A 15,904-nucleotide genomic window follows, 5' to 3' on the forward strand; every position below is an offset into this window, starting at 1 on the left:
GACTAGCGCTCAGCCGCAGCACGCTCACCCGCAGCGCTGGCTCGTCTTTCGTGGAAAAAAGGGAACGAAAATCGCTCGGTTAATGCCGTCTTACAGCCAGAACGCTAACCAGCCAGGCTAGGCTAAGCTAAGTTAATGCTGAGCTAAAGCAAGCTACGCTAACCTAACCACAGTCCAGCCAGCTAGCTAAAACCAACACCACCCAGCAAAACAAGCAGAAATGCTAAAATTCGCGGCTTTCACCTGAAGATGACTCCACAGAACAGGAGAGGAGAGTATTAGAGTTATTTCACGCTCCTAACGTTACCATCTTCACTATTCCCAATTTTGCTTTCAAGATAACTTTCGTGGTGTTAGTCTGCCTGAACCATACACTGTATGTAGTTAAGTTGTGGTGGAACTACTTTTTGGCGGAAGGCTCAGTCCATATTAAAGCATATTCAAACTGAATTTCTTAAAGTTCTTTGATTTATTTTCTTGGTATATTTAGTAAAAAAAAAGAAACTGTTGTATAAAAGCAATAGAACACTCAAGGTCGTGTGTTATTGCGAATAACACACTCCCTCTCGTGTTCTATTGCTTAAATATCTTGAAAACTTCATCCAGAGTTGTTTATGGGAGAAAAACAAACATCTGTAACAACAGCACAAATGCTTGCAGGTAGTGGACACACTCTTGTCGCTTCAGTTCACTGCCGCCGTGCAGCGCCCTCTGTTAATAAAGTATGATGTGACTTAGGGGTCGGCGATATGGCCCTAAAATAATATCTCGATATTTCATGGTACTATTGCGATAACGATACTCTTGACACTATGACGAAGTACTGAATTTAAAAAATGATTTCAAGAATACACTCCTGCACCAAAATGAATATTAAATTTTCTTATTGCATATGATGTGATATGGCACACCCTTAACTGAGATTTGTAACAGAAGTCAATGAACCAGAATGTCATGGCACTAATAATGCGCTCAACATATCTCCATATATCCAGTATTAAATAAAAAAATAAGTGATACTGGGCAGTGTGAACTTTTCTTTTGCTAAAAACAACAAAAAAGTAGCACCCTGATGTGATAATTAGGGGTGGGAGATATGGCACGATATTTCAGGGTATAAAATCGTTCACAATATAAAAAAAAATGGTGATATTATCGTGTACGATATGATATGGCACACCCCTAATGTGACTGTGGTTTGATGGTTCTACTAAAACTAGTGGAAACATGGGCAGGTTTGCTGAAAATCAACACGGTTCTTCTAAGCCTGAATGGAACAGTTCTTTTTGTGGAAAAGCACACAGTATTGTTGCTGTGGTACCTCGGGTAGTTGCTAGGGTGGTTGCAGAGATGTTTATATGTTTTTATTTGTCATTCTTACATTCGAAGAGTATCTAAATCTCTGTACCCCACTCCTTCTTCTAAGGGGTGGAGGTGGTGGGGGAGGGTTAGGAGGGTATGATGAGGGGGTTATGTAGCCAACAGTCTTTGCATGTAAACTGTTAATTAACAATTAAAATTTTTGTCTGAGTTTCCCCGTGGCTGTGTATACACAAGTTCAGAGCCTGATATCAACGCATGATTTAAACAATGTTTTTTGAATCATTGTTTCAAATTTGCACTTGATTTGTGGACCAAATGAGTCACCCAATGAGTCGACTCTTCACTAACATAAATCACATGATAACAACACTCACATAAATCACATGATAATTCAGCAGATTTTAAAGTTTAAATGCCTCCAAGCTTTCTCTGCTTTTTCAGTGATTGAGTGAATCAAAACCCCGAAGAGTGACTCGGATTGTTTCTTAAACTTTGATTCCAATCAAGAGCACGGGTGCGGTGGGTTCTGTGATATCACTGATATTTTTCAAATTGTTTGCAGAAAAGAGAGGATCTCTCTTCTCAGACACCTCATAGCTTATAGACAAAACATACTGTATTCTTGCTTGAAATCAAGAGTAAACATCATCGCATTGTTCATTTTTTTTTTCGTTAAGATCTTTTATTATTCCATCAAGTATTGAGATATTTAGGTAGGTATCATACCGAAAGTCACAACACTGAGTATACATAGTGGATACAGTATACATAACAATGCAATACTTAGATATAGTCCCATTTTCATACCTCCTGAGTATAAAAGTTAGTAGATTTAAGACGAGAAGGCCAACATTAGCATTATAAAGCTGTAGACTAAAACCACTCGGCTGGTGAAAGTAAGCACACATTTCACTAAAAGAAATAAAACTGTTCAAACGACTACGAAGGGCTTTAAAACTTTAAAACTTCAGTTGCCTAAAGCTCTGGCAACAAGTTAAAGTAATAGAAGCTGAAGAAAATAACCAGAGGCTATGAAGATCCATGAATCTTTTATTAAGCTGAAAAAAATGATACTGCAGGGTTCAGATATGCTCTTTATGGCTGAAGTTTGGGCTGATTTTTCCTCAGTGTTCGGGTTTGGGAGTTGGTAGAGTCGGGCCGGTTCTGAGAGAGAGAGAGATAGAGAGATTAAAACGGGTTGTTTTATTTAAGGCTGATGGGGTTCTGTTGAGTCATGGCGGTTAAGGGAAATGCAACCAGCAGCACCACCTTAATCATGACACTCAGCCTGTCTAGACACTCTCTGGAGGCTCTGCTTCACCAGAGCCTGGTTTATGCATAGTGTTGCTGCTGGTGTTTCTGTTTTATAAGCTTGACCTCCATCTGATATCTCTTAGTAGAGCTTCAGCTAGGCCTGTCACTATGATTACGTTATCAGTTCTAAAGGCTGAACTCAAATTCATACAGAAAATCAAAGTAAAATCCAATTTTCATCCAACTCATAATGTTACTTATTAGTTTGTATGCACCTAACTTTTCTGCATGCAGTCCCATCAATCCCAGCATTCCCAGCAATCCCAGCAATGGGCATTCTCATAATGAGCCTGTGAGAGCGCATATGGACATGTTAACCTGGCGGAGCTAGACTACCTGTTCCAACTGAAAGGGCTAGAAATACCGCGTCATGCTACCAGTAGTGATGAAGACACTAGCAAAATACAAAACCATACATAATAAATGTACTGCAGTTGTTTAAAATACAGCTATAAGTAAAAAAAAATGACATCTATTTAAAATGTATTTCACATGTACAGAAATTCAGGCCCAAAAGTGTTTGGGTGAAATCATGGAAAATGGTAGGAAAGCAACACAAGAACTCCATGATATGTTTAATAGTGAAAGTAAGAGCATTTCCACATGCACAATGTGAAGGGAACTCAAGGGATTGTGACTAAACAGCTGTGTAGCCTTAAGAAAAGCACCTATCAGTGAGGCTAACCAGCAAACAGCTACAGTACTTTACAAGGGGGCATTAAGGGTGAACTCTGGAGCAATAGAAGAAGGTCATGTGAAGGTCTGATCAGTTCAGACTTACCTTGTTCTAGAATAATAGAGCATCAGGGTAAGAAGAGAAGGAGCTGAAGTGATACACTATCATGCCCAGTGCCTTCTCTACAAGCGTGTAGGGGCGGAGCTATTATGTAGGTTTGCAGCAGTTGGTCACGTCTAGATGCAACTACGTTATGTGTCCAAAGAGCCCAGAGGTCAGCTGACTACCTGAATAGACTAAACCACCAGGTTATTCCATCAATAGATTTATTTTTTCTTCCCTGATGGCACGGGCATATTCCAAGATGCCAGGATTCATGGGGTTTAGATTGTGAAAGACTGGTACAGGAAGCATGAGATCATCATTTTCATACTTGGATTGGCCAAAACACTGTCCAATACATCAGCTCACAGACGCCTCATGCTGATCGACATCACTCTAAGAGTTATGAGAGGGCAGAGTGCCATCTACCCACTCAGAGAGAGCAAGGCCAACTGTGCTCTCTTAGGGCTCCGGCGGCTGATGGCAAGCTACATGACCGGGATTCGAACCAGCAATCACAGTGACAGTGCTTTTGACCGCTGGGCTTAAGATCGAAGACCTGAACCCCATTGAGAATGTTTGGGGTGAGCTGGAGAAGATCTCCCATCATCAATACTTTAAGATCTTGGGGGATGGAAATTAACACATCTCTGCACAGAACTAAATGTTGTCAATCAAGCATAGCAGTTTGTGACCTTTTTTTTTTTTTAGCCCAGACATTGAATTTTGAAGAGGTTTTTTTTTTTTTTTTTTTCAAAATATGAATATTCTTGCTCTTTTAAAAGGGTGTAATTGCATTATTGTGCTATTTTTTATCATTGTTTGAATCATTGTACAGTAATAATGTTTTTTGGGGAAAATATATTGTCCAATATGTAGCTATAATATGTGAAGTCTGGACGATAACTTCCATCTATATCACTGATTGCAGAAAAATAGGTTTTATCGATTTGGATTTTGGCCTCATATTATTTTTATTCCCTTTCGTTGCCCTTTTCATTGGGAATGAATTGCTGTTCATTCTGTGGATTGATTTGTTTGTCTGTGTGTGTGTGTGTGTGACCCAGCAGGACCCAGCAGCGACGTCCACATCGGAGCCTGACGCAGACACGAGAGAGGCCGAGACCACGGCTATCAACTACAAACCCTCCCCACTGCAAGTAAAGATTGGTGAGTTATCTGTATTCAGCCACTGATCTGTAAAACAGTACAGGTCAGAGTGCTCTGGCCTCTTAGTGTTCAAACAGCCTGACTGTCAACTCAGCACAAAGCTATCAGTCAACACACACACACACACACACAAACACACTCTGTTTGTGGGACAATAGAAGAGCAACAGACCTAACCATACTACCCATATACAGCTCTGGAAAACATTAAGAGACCACTTCAGTCTCTGAAACAGTTTCTCTGATTTTGCTGTTTATAGGTATATGTTTGAGTAAAATGAACATTGTTGTTTTATTCAATAAACTACAGACAACATTTCTCCTAAATTTCAAATAGAAATATTGTCATTTAGAGCATGTATTTGCAGAAAATGAGAAATGGCTAAAATAACAAAAAAGTACCCAGAGTTTTCAGACCCAGAGCTTTTCAGAAATCAATATTTAGTGGAAAAACCTTTATTCTCCTCCACCAGTCTTACACACTGCTTTTGGATAACTTTATGCCTTTACTCCTGGTGCAAAAATTCAAGCAGTTCAAGCAGTTTGGTTTGTTGGCTTGTGATCACCCATCTTCCTCTTGATTATATTCCAGAGCTTTTCAATTTGGTAAAATCAAACAATTTTTTTTTTTAATTTTTAAGTGGTCTCTTATTTTTTCCAGAGCTGAAAATACCCATAAGTAGGCCTATTATAAGCCTATTTACTGGGTGCTAATTAATAATTAACAAATAATTAATAATTAGCATTTTATAAACAAACCGCTACTACCTTAATGAGGCTTATTATGGCTGCAATCTCTAAAGTGTTTCCACAAATGATTCACTTTGTTCCGCTCAGTGGATAAATATATCAAACCTTTCATTAGCCGATCTGGAAATGCTATTGGAGTGGAAAAGGTGTAATTCATGGTGTTCTCCTGACCATGAATCAGAAGAACATTCTAGTTACAGAAAGATTTGTATAATTTATTTAAACACCTACCAGACATTGCCAAACGTATTTACTCACACATTCAAACGCAGGATCCAATCACTTCCATTGACACAGGTGTATAAAAGCAAGCTGCTTTTACAAACATTATCTATCTGGTGTCACTTAGTCATTATAAACTTTTAATATCTAACCACCTTCAGACAGCCTGTACCTGTTTTACGTAATTTTATTTATTCTTAGCTTTTATTTCTTGTTTTAGTTCTTCTCTTAGTTTCTTATTTCCTTTTTATGTCTTCATTATATATATTATTTGTAAATAGTTTTGTATTATTGCTTTTTAACTTATTTAGATTAGTTTCTTTCATTATTTTATTTTATTTTAATTATTTCCTTTATTTATTTGTATTTTTTTGTGCTATAAAAAAGTAAATTTTAGCTTGATTTTAACTTTTTTTTGTATTAATCATATCTTTTGACCTTAGGTTTTATTATTATTATTATTATTTATTTATTTTTTTTTTTTTTTCATTTTTATTCTATTTTTATTTTTATCATTTTTTAAAATATTTTATTTACTTTTTTTATTATTATTAAATGTAGTTATTATGTTCTTTGTCACGTCAACCCCTGTATTTGTAAATGCTCAGCTACATTGAAAATGAGGGTTGCCCTCAATGTACTTCAGAGTTAAAATAAAGGTTGATTGATAGATTGATTGATTGATTGATTGATTGATTGATTGATTAGTGAAAGAATGGGTCACTTTCAGGTGCTCAGTAAATTCCAGCATGGTACCGTGAAAGGATGTAGCACCTCTGCAATCAGCAATAAGTCCAGTCGTGAAATTTCCTCACTACTAAATATTCCACAGTCAACTGTCTGTGATATTATAACTCAGTGCAGGTGATTGTGGCTTTGAGAGAGACGTTATTTAGTTTTCAAGGTTTTAAGACTACGTAAAATGATGGTACATGTCTGACTGCATTGTACTATGTGTAAAGTTTGGTGGAGGGGGGATTATGTTGCAGGGTTGTTTTTCAGGAGTTGAGCTTGGACCCTTAGTTCCAATGAAAGGAACTCTTAATGTTTTAGTATAGCAGTAGATTTTTGATAATATCATGGTCCCATTTTGGTGGAAAAAGTTTGGAGTCAGCCCCTTACTGTTCCATCATGACTGCGCACCAATTCTCAAAGCAAGGTCTATAAAAACATGAATGTTTAACTTTAGTGTGGAAGATCTTGAATCTCCTGCAAAAAAATCCCATAAACTCACTCCTAAACCTTGTGGAAAGCCTTACCAGAAGAGTTGAAGCTGTTTATTTTATTATCTCATACTTTAGCACTTGTTTACCACTTGTAAAAATGTCCCCTTCTCATCTGATTGCAGAGAAACAGAGAGAGCTGGCCAGGAAGGGCTCAGCGAAGAACGGAACGGTGGGAAGCCCCGTCAATCAGCAACCCAAGAAAAACAATGTAATGGCCAGAACACGGTGAGTCAACCAGGCCACTTTTGACCCACTCTTTTTTTTTTCTTCTTCTTTTTTTTTGGGAGAGTACACACAGTTGCTTATTGTTGTATTAATTTTTGACTGGATATTAGGACTCATTCCGCATCTGGACTTTGCATCGCTTTCCGATTTTATTTGTACAAAATTTAGACAGTCAGCTGTTTATCCTATCTGACCTATATACAGCTCTGGAAAAAAAATAGCGATCACTTCAGTTTCTAAATCAGTTTCTCTGATTTTGCTATTTGTAGGTATATGTTTGAGTAAAATGAACGTTGCTGTTTTATTCTAAACTACGGCAACATTTCTCCCAAATTCCAAAAAAATAATGCAAAGAAAAAAAAGATAATATTCATACATTTTTCAGTTCAGATATCAATATTTAGTGGAGTAACCCTGGTTTTAGTCAGTTTTAATGCATCTTGGCATCATGTTCTCCTCCACCAGTCTTACACACTGCTTGTGGATAACTTTATGCCTGCACTCCTGGTGCAAAAATTGTAACAGTTTAGCTCGGTTTGATGGTTGTGATCATCCAGCACCTCTTGATTAGAGGACAGTTTTTCTCATCTCAGCTGGATTTTCTCAGTCAGCTTTATGAGGTAGAGTCACATGGAATTCAGACTTTCAGTTAACAGCTGTGCTGAACTTGTTGAAGAGTTAATTACTTGAATGTCTTGTCTCTTAATAAAGTGTTTGAGAGCATCAGTTGTAAAGTTGTGAAGAGGTAGAGTTACAGGTATACAGTGAATAGCTCTATTGAATAAAGTTCTAATCCAGATTATGGAAAGACCATCAAATACATTATGATGAAACTGGCTCTCATTAAGAATGCTCCAGGAAAGGAAGAGCAAGAGTTTCCTCTGTTGTACAGGATAAGTTCATCAGAGTTAAGTTAACCAGCCTCAGAAACTGGAAGTTAACAAGTTAGCACTCCAGATAAGAGCAGCTAAATGCTTCACAGAGTATTTTGTTTTGATTTGGTTTAACACGTTTTAAGTTACTACATGATTCCTTATATGTTCCTTCATAGTCTGGATGACTTCAGTATTAATTTACAATGTAGGAAAAACAAACTATTACTGTGATAGGCCTAGAGACCACCACTTTTAAAGCTCCACATGAGCCATGCAATTCATTTTTCCACTGTTTTTGAGTCAACAGAGACACAGAATCATGAACAGGAATTCTCTTTGTATGTCAAAACCAGAGACTGTAAAAAAAGATGGACGCCGTGTCACAGTTCCCATTCATTCAGTGAAAATGAAGCCAAAATCTTCCACCATGTTGGCGATCCTGATACCGAGTCTGCGCAGTAGAGACCAGAGGAGGGAGAAAGACTGTGGAGAGACTACAGAGCCTACTCATTTAAATAACCCCGCCCCTGAGGGCTGCCTCGAGGTCACAGGCTGCAGAGTGAAGCGGAGCGAAGCTGGTGCTCTGTTATTGGTCCCGCCCATAACCAGCCGTTTTTCAATAACCACACCTTTTTCGAATAGAGCTAAAAAACGTTTTAAAAACAAATTCTGTGGGGATATAACAATTTTGACAAAATAAGCAGAGGTTACACTAGCTGCTGCATTTTATAATTGAAGTAGAATTATAGTATATCAGAAAAAAAAAAAACGTGATTGAAAGTTGTCTGTTTTTCCAATGAAACCTATGGGAATGGGTTGGGTTATACAGCTTTCTGAAACCGAACAGCAGGGGGCGCCCGACCTGTGGTGGCTTCACTTTTGAGAGACGATGCTCTGTCCAGCTATACACAGTCTATGGTCAAAACGATAAAGCTGAAATGATCCAGGAATACTCTGACAGCTGAAGTCTGAGAGCAGAGAGCTGTGAATGCTAATCAGGGGCAGGTTGGAGAGAGTGGTGCACTGCTCCCCTGCTGGGATTAGAGGAGATGAGAGGACTCTGACGCAGAGCACAGGCCAGTAGATTAGCTGGACACAGGCCTGCTCAGAGAGCCTGTGGACTGCAGATTAGCCCAATCCTTTGTTCCACTGAGGGGAAAGTGGAGGATGCTTTGCTGCTGCTGCTGGGGCTCATGTTGCACTGGTTTGATGGTATTAAACACAACCTTGCCCACACTTATTAGGAATGTAACTGCACTGAAATGCTGCATTAGTGCTGTTTTTGAATGATACATGCTCTAAATCCTGATTATAAGGCTTTGCCTATGCACAGAAGATAGTTAATATATATAAATAATTTAATGTATGGTAATTTTATGTATAAATGACCAATATTTTAAATGATTTGCTTACTTTTCCTTTTTTGTTGTTTCTGCTTTAGGTTGGTTGTTCCTAATAAAGGCTACTCATCTTTAGACCAGAGTCCTGACGAGAAGCCCCTGGTAGCACTGGATACAGACAGGTACAGTATCCTACAGTGTGCACTGTGTACACTAACTGTACACTAACTACATTTCTGTGGTTTAATAATTAAAAATAATCGAATTATAATGTTAAACACAATTTTGTAAGCACAACAGTGAGTGAAAATGGGGGGTGGGGGTTGGCTGCTGACTGTTATGTCACATGACTGGGAAAAACCTCACTGGTCTTAGTCATTTTTCTAGTTTTATCACTGAGTAGAAGTGGGAAATATTTTTTTTACAGATGTTTTTTTGATGTAATGTAAATCTGCTATTAAAATGTATGAATATCCCCGCTCATGCAGCTTTGCCATCAAGCTGCCGGCGCTCAGAGGGAGCAAAATTGGTCCTGCTCCCTCTGGGTTGGTAGATGGCGCTCTTTCCCCACATCACTCCTAGGGTGATGTCCACAGCACAGGGCGTCTGTGAGCTGATGTATCAGAACCGAGTCGCTGCGCTTTCCTCCAAGCGTGCTTTAATGCTGCTCAGCAATCAGCAGCAGCACGAAAAGAAGCAGTGGCTGACTTCACATGTTATCAGAGGAGGCATGTGCTAGTCTTCACCCTCCTGGTGTGTTGGGGCATCACTAGTAATAGGGGGAGTACTATAAGTGGGTTGAGTAATTGGCTGTATAAATTGTGGAGAAAATGGGAATTTTTTTTTTGAAAAAGTAAATTATAAAAGCAAAATGTATAATGAGTAAGCCAAAAGAAATGCTTCAAAATTGCTTGGAAAAAATCTTGTTACATTGATTTCCATTGACCATAAATGTAAAATGTATTTTATTAATATTTAAGTGATAAACCAGCACAAAATAGCGCATAATTGCGAAGAGGAATGTTTTCCAAATTTTAATCAAATAAAAATCTTAAAATGTGTAAAGTGTAAAAGTAATCAGCCCCCGACAATTTTTTTCTGAAATTACAGCTGCTTCTTTTTTTTTTTTTTTTTTTCAAATATAATGTATAAAATGATCTATATACACTTTTGACCTAATGTGACAAATGATTCCACATAATTCCATAATTGTAATAAATCTAAATAAAAAAGCTCTTAAGCCTGTTAGATTCTGAAGACAATCCCTCCAATGAGACAAATACATGTCGGTCTTTTTATTATTTAGACACTGTTTCAGCCTCTTGAAAATGAAGACGTTTAAAATGATAAAATCTGGCCTGCTTCATATTAGCGTGAGAAAATTCCTTGCATAAAAGCGGTGTAACTAACAGCCTATCACCAGGGGAATTTGCATAATTAGTCTTGGCCTAATGTATCCGCTTTGCTGCTAGTCTTTGCTGTATTCAGAAGCTTCTGAAGATCCTGTTTATACTAATTTATGTTTATGTTTAATGTAGAAACACTGTTTTTTTCCTGCATGTTTGTAGGCTTGTAGCTTTGTTGGGTGGAGATGGTGGAGATGTTTATATAATCTGTTCTGAATCAATGGCAGTGTCCTCACTTCATACTGATCAATAGAAAAAAAAAAAACAGTCGTAGAAGTGCAATAGTCAGCAGAGGAAGTCTGAAGGGCTTTAAATAGCTTTATTTCTATTGACTGGACTGACCCTCAGGTCTAAATATAAAGATATGTTTGTATGATTGTTTAGGATTATTGATTTGTTTCATTGTGTCATTTAATCAGGTGACCAGACACTGTGTGTTAGTGTCTCACGCAGACTCCCGGCTCTGATAAATTTCATCGGTACCACTTTAAAATAAGACTACCTTTATAAAGGGTTTATAAATGGTTTACAATTAGTTTATTAATGGTTTCTAATTATGTTGTAAATGTCTTAAAACATTAATAATCAGTTATAACACATGCAAAGAAAGGGCAACAATGACCTGTTGTTTGCCAAATAGTGAACCCACAGCCATCTATTTTGTTGCCCTTTCTACGTATGTGTTATAACTGATTATTAATGATTTTTAAAGCCATTTACAACCGAATTAGTAACCATTAATAAACTAATTGTAAACCATTTATAAACCCTTTATAAAGGTAGTCTTATTTTAAAGTGGTACCATTTTATCTCTCTCAGCTGCAGAGAGAGTCTAGCCTTCTGACCTCATCGTTGTCCATGCCAGGCCATGATTGGGTCATGCATTAGCTCACTCATCTCATTCTCTTTTTCTTTGTTTTCTCTGTAGCCATCACTCTCTCTACTTGGGAGTTTTCTTTTAGTGATTTTAGCGACTCCAATATAAGAGCTCTTTTCATATCAACATGGTTTGTTTTTATTTATATAACATTTAACTTTTATTTATTTTATTTACTTCTATTTTTTATAGATCACATAATGAGGCTATAAATGAACCAAAAGGCTGTAAAATCCACCATTTTCCACTAAATACAGGAACCAGTCATTGAGTTTAATACAGATTAGCTAATGCTCTTTAGTCTTTGTGTTTTCTTCTGACGTCTATGCAGGAGCTGATTAAACAGGTTGATTATTCAAAAGCCATATTTCCATCCCTCAGCGTTCTGACATTTTACTTTGTTGATTTTTAGCACTTTGTGACTAAAATATCTCCAAACAAGCGTCGAGTTTGGAGATATATTATTTGGTGCGTTTACACCAACAAAAATTGATTCTGGAAGTTCATTCTCAGTTGGAACCAAAGAATAGTTGGTTCTTCAGCACAAACCATGTGGGTGTGTCCAGTTCTACTGCAGCAATCAGAGAATCTCTAGAGAGGAGAATACTCACTTTAGAGTTCCAAGCTTCCAGGCCACCAGAGGGCGCTTTAAAGTCAGTCTAAAATGAATGGGTTCATATAGAACAATGGAGCAAAATAAAAGTTTTGAATTGTTTGATACTTTTTGTAGTGTAATTGTTCTTATTCCTTCAACACGGACCAATGTCAAATGTTTCAGCACCTTAGGCAGTCATTTTTAACACATTTAAACTCCAGTTTTAAGTCTTTTAAAGGGGTTTTAAAGGTCTTTTAATGGTGTTTAAGAAATGGAAATACACAGGTATCAGACCAGATAACAATATTGGATTGTATTTATTTTTTGTTACGCTCCTCTTTATCTCTCTCTCTCTCTCTTTTACTCTCTCTCTTTTTCTAGCTCCTCTCTCATGTCTTTTTCAGTTTGTGTCCTGCTTTTTTGATCCTGTTTACACCTGGTTAATGTAATGTAACTGGACAAGACTAAAGGCCAGTTTATACTTCTGCATAGAACCTATGGCGTACCCTACAAGTAGCTACGAATCGTACGCTGTAGCCAGGTGGGCACCTCCCCAGAAATATAATAGAAAGCAGCTTTGATTGGTCCATTGAGCTACCCACACATTTCTACCTTCGTGTTTCTACCTTTGCGTGGATACACAAATGCAGATGTATAAACTTTTGTAGATAATGCATCGACTCGATGCAGAAGTATAAATTGGTCTTAACCCTGCTTTCACACTGGCAGACGAAGTGTGCGAGTGTGTGTAGGGTGCCCGGGCTGTTGCATATAGCATGGTTGGTTAGCATGCTGGCTAATCTAGCAAGCTACCTATTGAGCCGTTAACTACTTTCTTCTACACTTTATTTTACTTCAAACTGTCCCTGAATTTTTGCAAAGATTAATTATATAATCTATATTTATAGCTAGAATCTTCTCTTTCTATTCACTTTTTTTCTCTTTATATCTTTCATAGCAATTCATTTGAATTCCACATTTTTGTAAACTATTTAGCACTTTTTTCAGCCATTTGGATATTTTGCAATGATCTGACAAATCAGACAAATGTGAGCTATTTTATTAGTTATCAAAATCAGTGCAGTTGACTCAGTACCTCACTACCAGCTCAACATCTAGACTACTTTTACTACCCTGATACTGATCCTCTCTACTGTCTGATATGCTTTTCCTCATTTAGTTCTGGCTTGCTGGTGAGCTCATCCCATTAAAACAGGACTGTAATTACCAGGAAGATCGATGGATGAGACCAGATTGTCTCTGCTGGTTTCCATGATGAATCAATCTAACTAAAATGCCGTGTCATTGCTCCCGCACTGGCTTATAATGCTGGTAGATTGCTCTCATTGATCTCAGTCAATCTGCTCAGTATCACAGAGTGCTAAAAGTGCTCTTGTTAACTTATTTTAAAGTGATCAGTGGGTTTTACGCCCCTCTTTAATTCTGGTGTATTTTAATGATCCCCTTATCTTGCTAAATTAAAGGTTTGTGATTCCATTTCTGGAGACCCAGAGCTCTGCACAGATGTTCACACTTTTCCTGATCTAACTACAGTCCTTATAGGCAAGGACTTCTCATATCTCTGAAATGCAGGCAGGCTGTTATTTCCAGTCATACAAGATTAGCCTTGCATCACTTTTTGAATGAGGAGGTACCAAAACACTATAATCTTAATAATGAAAGTCAGATTACTGTTTCAAAAAACATTTTGAATTCACTAATAAAATGTGATTACTACTTAAAAAAGCAGGATTTATTTTTATTTGTTGGATCCTAATGGCTTCTGCACTTGCGCAGATCTTCGCTTCGAGGGCTGGAAAACTGTTGAAACTTTGCCGCTGTGCTAAAATCTCAGGCACTCACTCTTGTGCTGTCTCTCACTAACTAACTAACTGTCTATCCCTCTCGTTCACCTGTGCTGTCTCTCTCTCTTTTTCAATCGCTCTGCCTTTCGCTAACTCGCTCTATCTTTCGCTAACTTTCAACGTCTCCCCCTTTTTCTCTCACTTGCACTGTCTCTTAGTAACTTTGGCTTTGCTCTGCTTTCTTACTCGCTCTGTCTCTTGCTAATTTCCTCTCACCCCCTCTCTCTGTCTGTTCTTCTCTCTCATGCTTTCTTTCTCTCACTAGCACTGTCTCTCCCTCTCTCTGTCTGTCCCTCGCTCTCACTCATGCTGTCTTTCTTTCACTCGCTGTCTGTCCCTCGCTCTGTCTCTCCCTCTCTCTCCCTCTCACTCATGCTGTCTTTCTCTCACTCGCTTTTTCTCTTCCTCTCTCTCCCTCTCTCTGTCTGTCCCTCGCTCTCACTCATGCTGTCTTTCTCTCACTCGCTCTGTCTCTCCCTCTCTCTCCCTCTCACTCATGCTGTCTTTCTCTCACTCGCTTTTTCTCTTCCTCTCTCTCCCTCTCTCTGTCTGTCCCTCGCTCTCACTCATGCTGTCTTTCTCTCACTCGCTCTGTCTCTCCCTCTCTCTCCCTCTCACTCATGCTGTCTTTCTCTCACTCGCTTTTTCTCTTCCTCTCTCTGTCTCTGTCTGTTCCTTGCTCTCACTCATGCTGTCTTTCTCTCACTTGCTCTGTCTTTCCCTCTCTCTCACTCGCTCTGTCTCTCTCTCTCTCTCCCTCACCCTTTCTCTCTCTAATCAGATATAATAATACAGTAAATAATCTCTGGTCTGCCTGACCTAAACCACACTATACTTTTATTACTGCCCCCCTCTCAAAAATACAGAAAACTATCAGCATAAAAAAAATCAGTCATGATTAAAATAATTTTTTTAAGTAATGGATACCACTAATATAGTTTAATTGTATCAATGTAATGCTGATATTGAAAAAAATAACTCTGACAACTGAAATGCATTAAGCAAAATGTGTAGGAAACTAATTTGTAGTTTAAACTCAATCAATGATTTTTGTTCATAATTAAGAGCCACAAACATGCTCAGTATTTTCCAACAAGATTCAGAAAGATGGAGTCTCTCATGATGACTGTATAAGAATAAGATTACTTAGATGTTACATAAACATGTTGTGTAATAATAATTATTGTTTTTGTTTTTTTAGTATTTTATTTTTGGTTACAATGAAAAAAAATATTGAAAAAAGTATTGTTTGAGTATCTGTACCAAATTCAAATGATCAATACCAGTATTGAAGAAAAAAAAATGATACCCAGCTCTAATCATCATTATTATTATAATCGTAATAAAAATCTAAGTATTTTATTGATGTATAATGTTGTGTCTAATCTACTAATTTTTTCAATTCTTGCAGTGACGACGACTTCGACATGTCCAGATACTCTTCATCAGGATACTCCTCAGCCGAGGTGAGATCTCTCAGGGACCAGGTATCTATGCACTGCACTAATGTCAATTAATCGTCATCCCTTCTTCAGATCATCTTAACATCTTCATCATTAGGACATCTGCCCACCTTCACCCTGTGTACTGCTCAACACGACACCCTGTGTACTTCTGAACACAACACCTTGTGCTGGAGTCTCTCGCTTCCTTTCCATTCAACTTCAATATATTGTACAAAAATTGTGCAGCTTAAATTTAATTTCTCTGTCGAATATTTTCATCCACATTTATATAAGCTCCCTTTGTCCCACCAGATATAGCAGTTAATATTACCATTAGTTCCAACCATCTCCATTATTAAAGCAATCCCCAAAACAATTTAATAATAGTTTGTTGTATTTTAACTTTTAGGACTGTTTTAAGTTTTTACTGTTCCTTCAGTTACACTGTTAAAGGTCAGGGATGACTTCTCACAATGTGCGAGACAAACAAGTCA

General features: G+C 37.8%; 1 protein-coding gene across 3 annotated transcripts in view; it reads left to right on the forward strand.

Annotated features, from left to right (window-relative positions):
• Positions 1–15,904, forward strand: part of fam219aa (family with sequence similarity 219 member Aa) — a 41,811-nt gene that overhangs the window by 14,942 nt on the left and 10,965 nt on the right. The window contains exons 2-5 of one of the 3 annotated variants that reach the window (XM_049466071.1): positions 4,483–4,585; positions 6,905–7,007; positions 9,324–9,404; positions 15,377–15,452. In XM_049466071.1, coding sequence (XP_049322028.1) covers positions 4,483–4,585; positions 6,905–7,007; positions 9,324–9,404; positions 15,377–15,452 — 363 coding nt within the window. The remainder of the gene's footprint in view (positions 1–4,482; positions 4,586–6,904; positions 7,008–9,323; positions 9,405–15,376; positions 15,453–15,904) is intronic. The other 2 variants (XM_015604969.3, XM_049466072.1) reach the window with 2 other exon arrangements.

The sequence above is a fragment of the Astyanax mexicanus genome, chromosome 17 (assembly GCF_023375975.1).
Source record: "Astyanax mexicanus isolate ESR-SI-001 chromosome 17, AstMex3_surface, whole genome shotgun sequence".
Lineage (NCBI taxonomy): Eukaryota > Metazoa > Chordata > Actinopteri > Characiformes > Acestrorhamphidae > Astyanax > Astyanax mexicanus.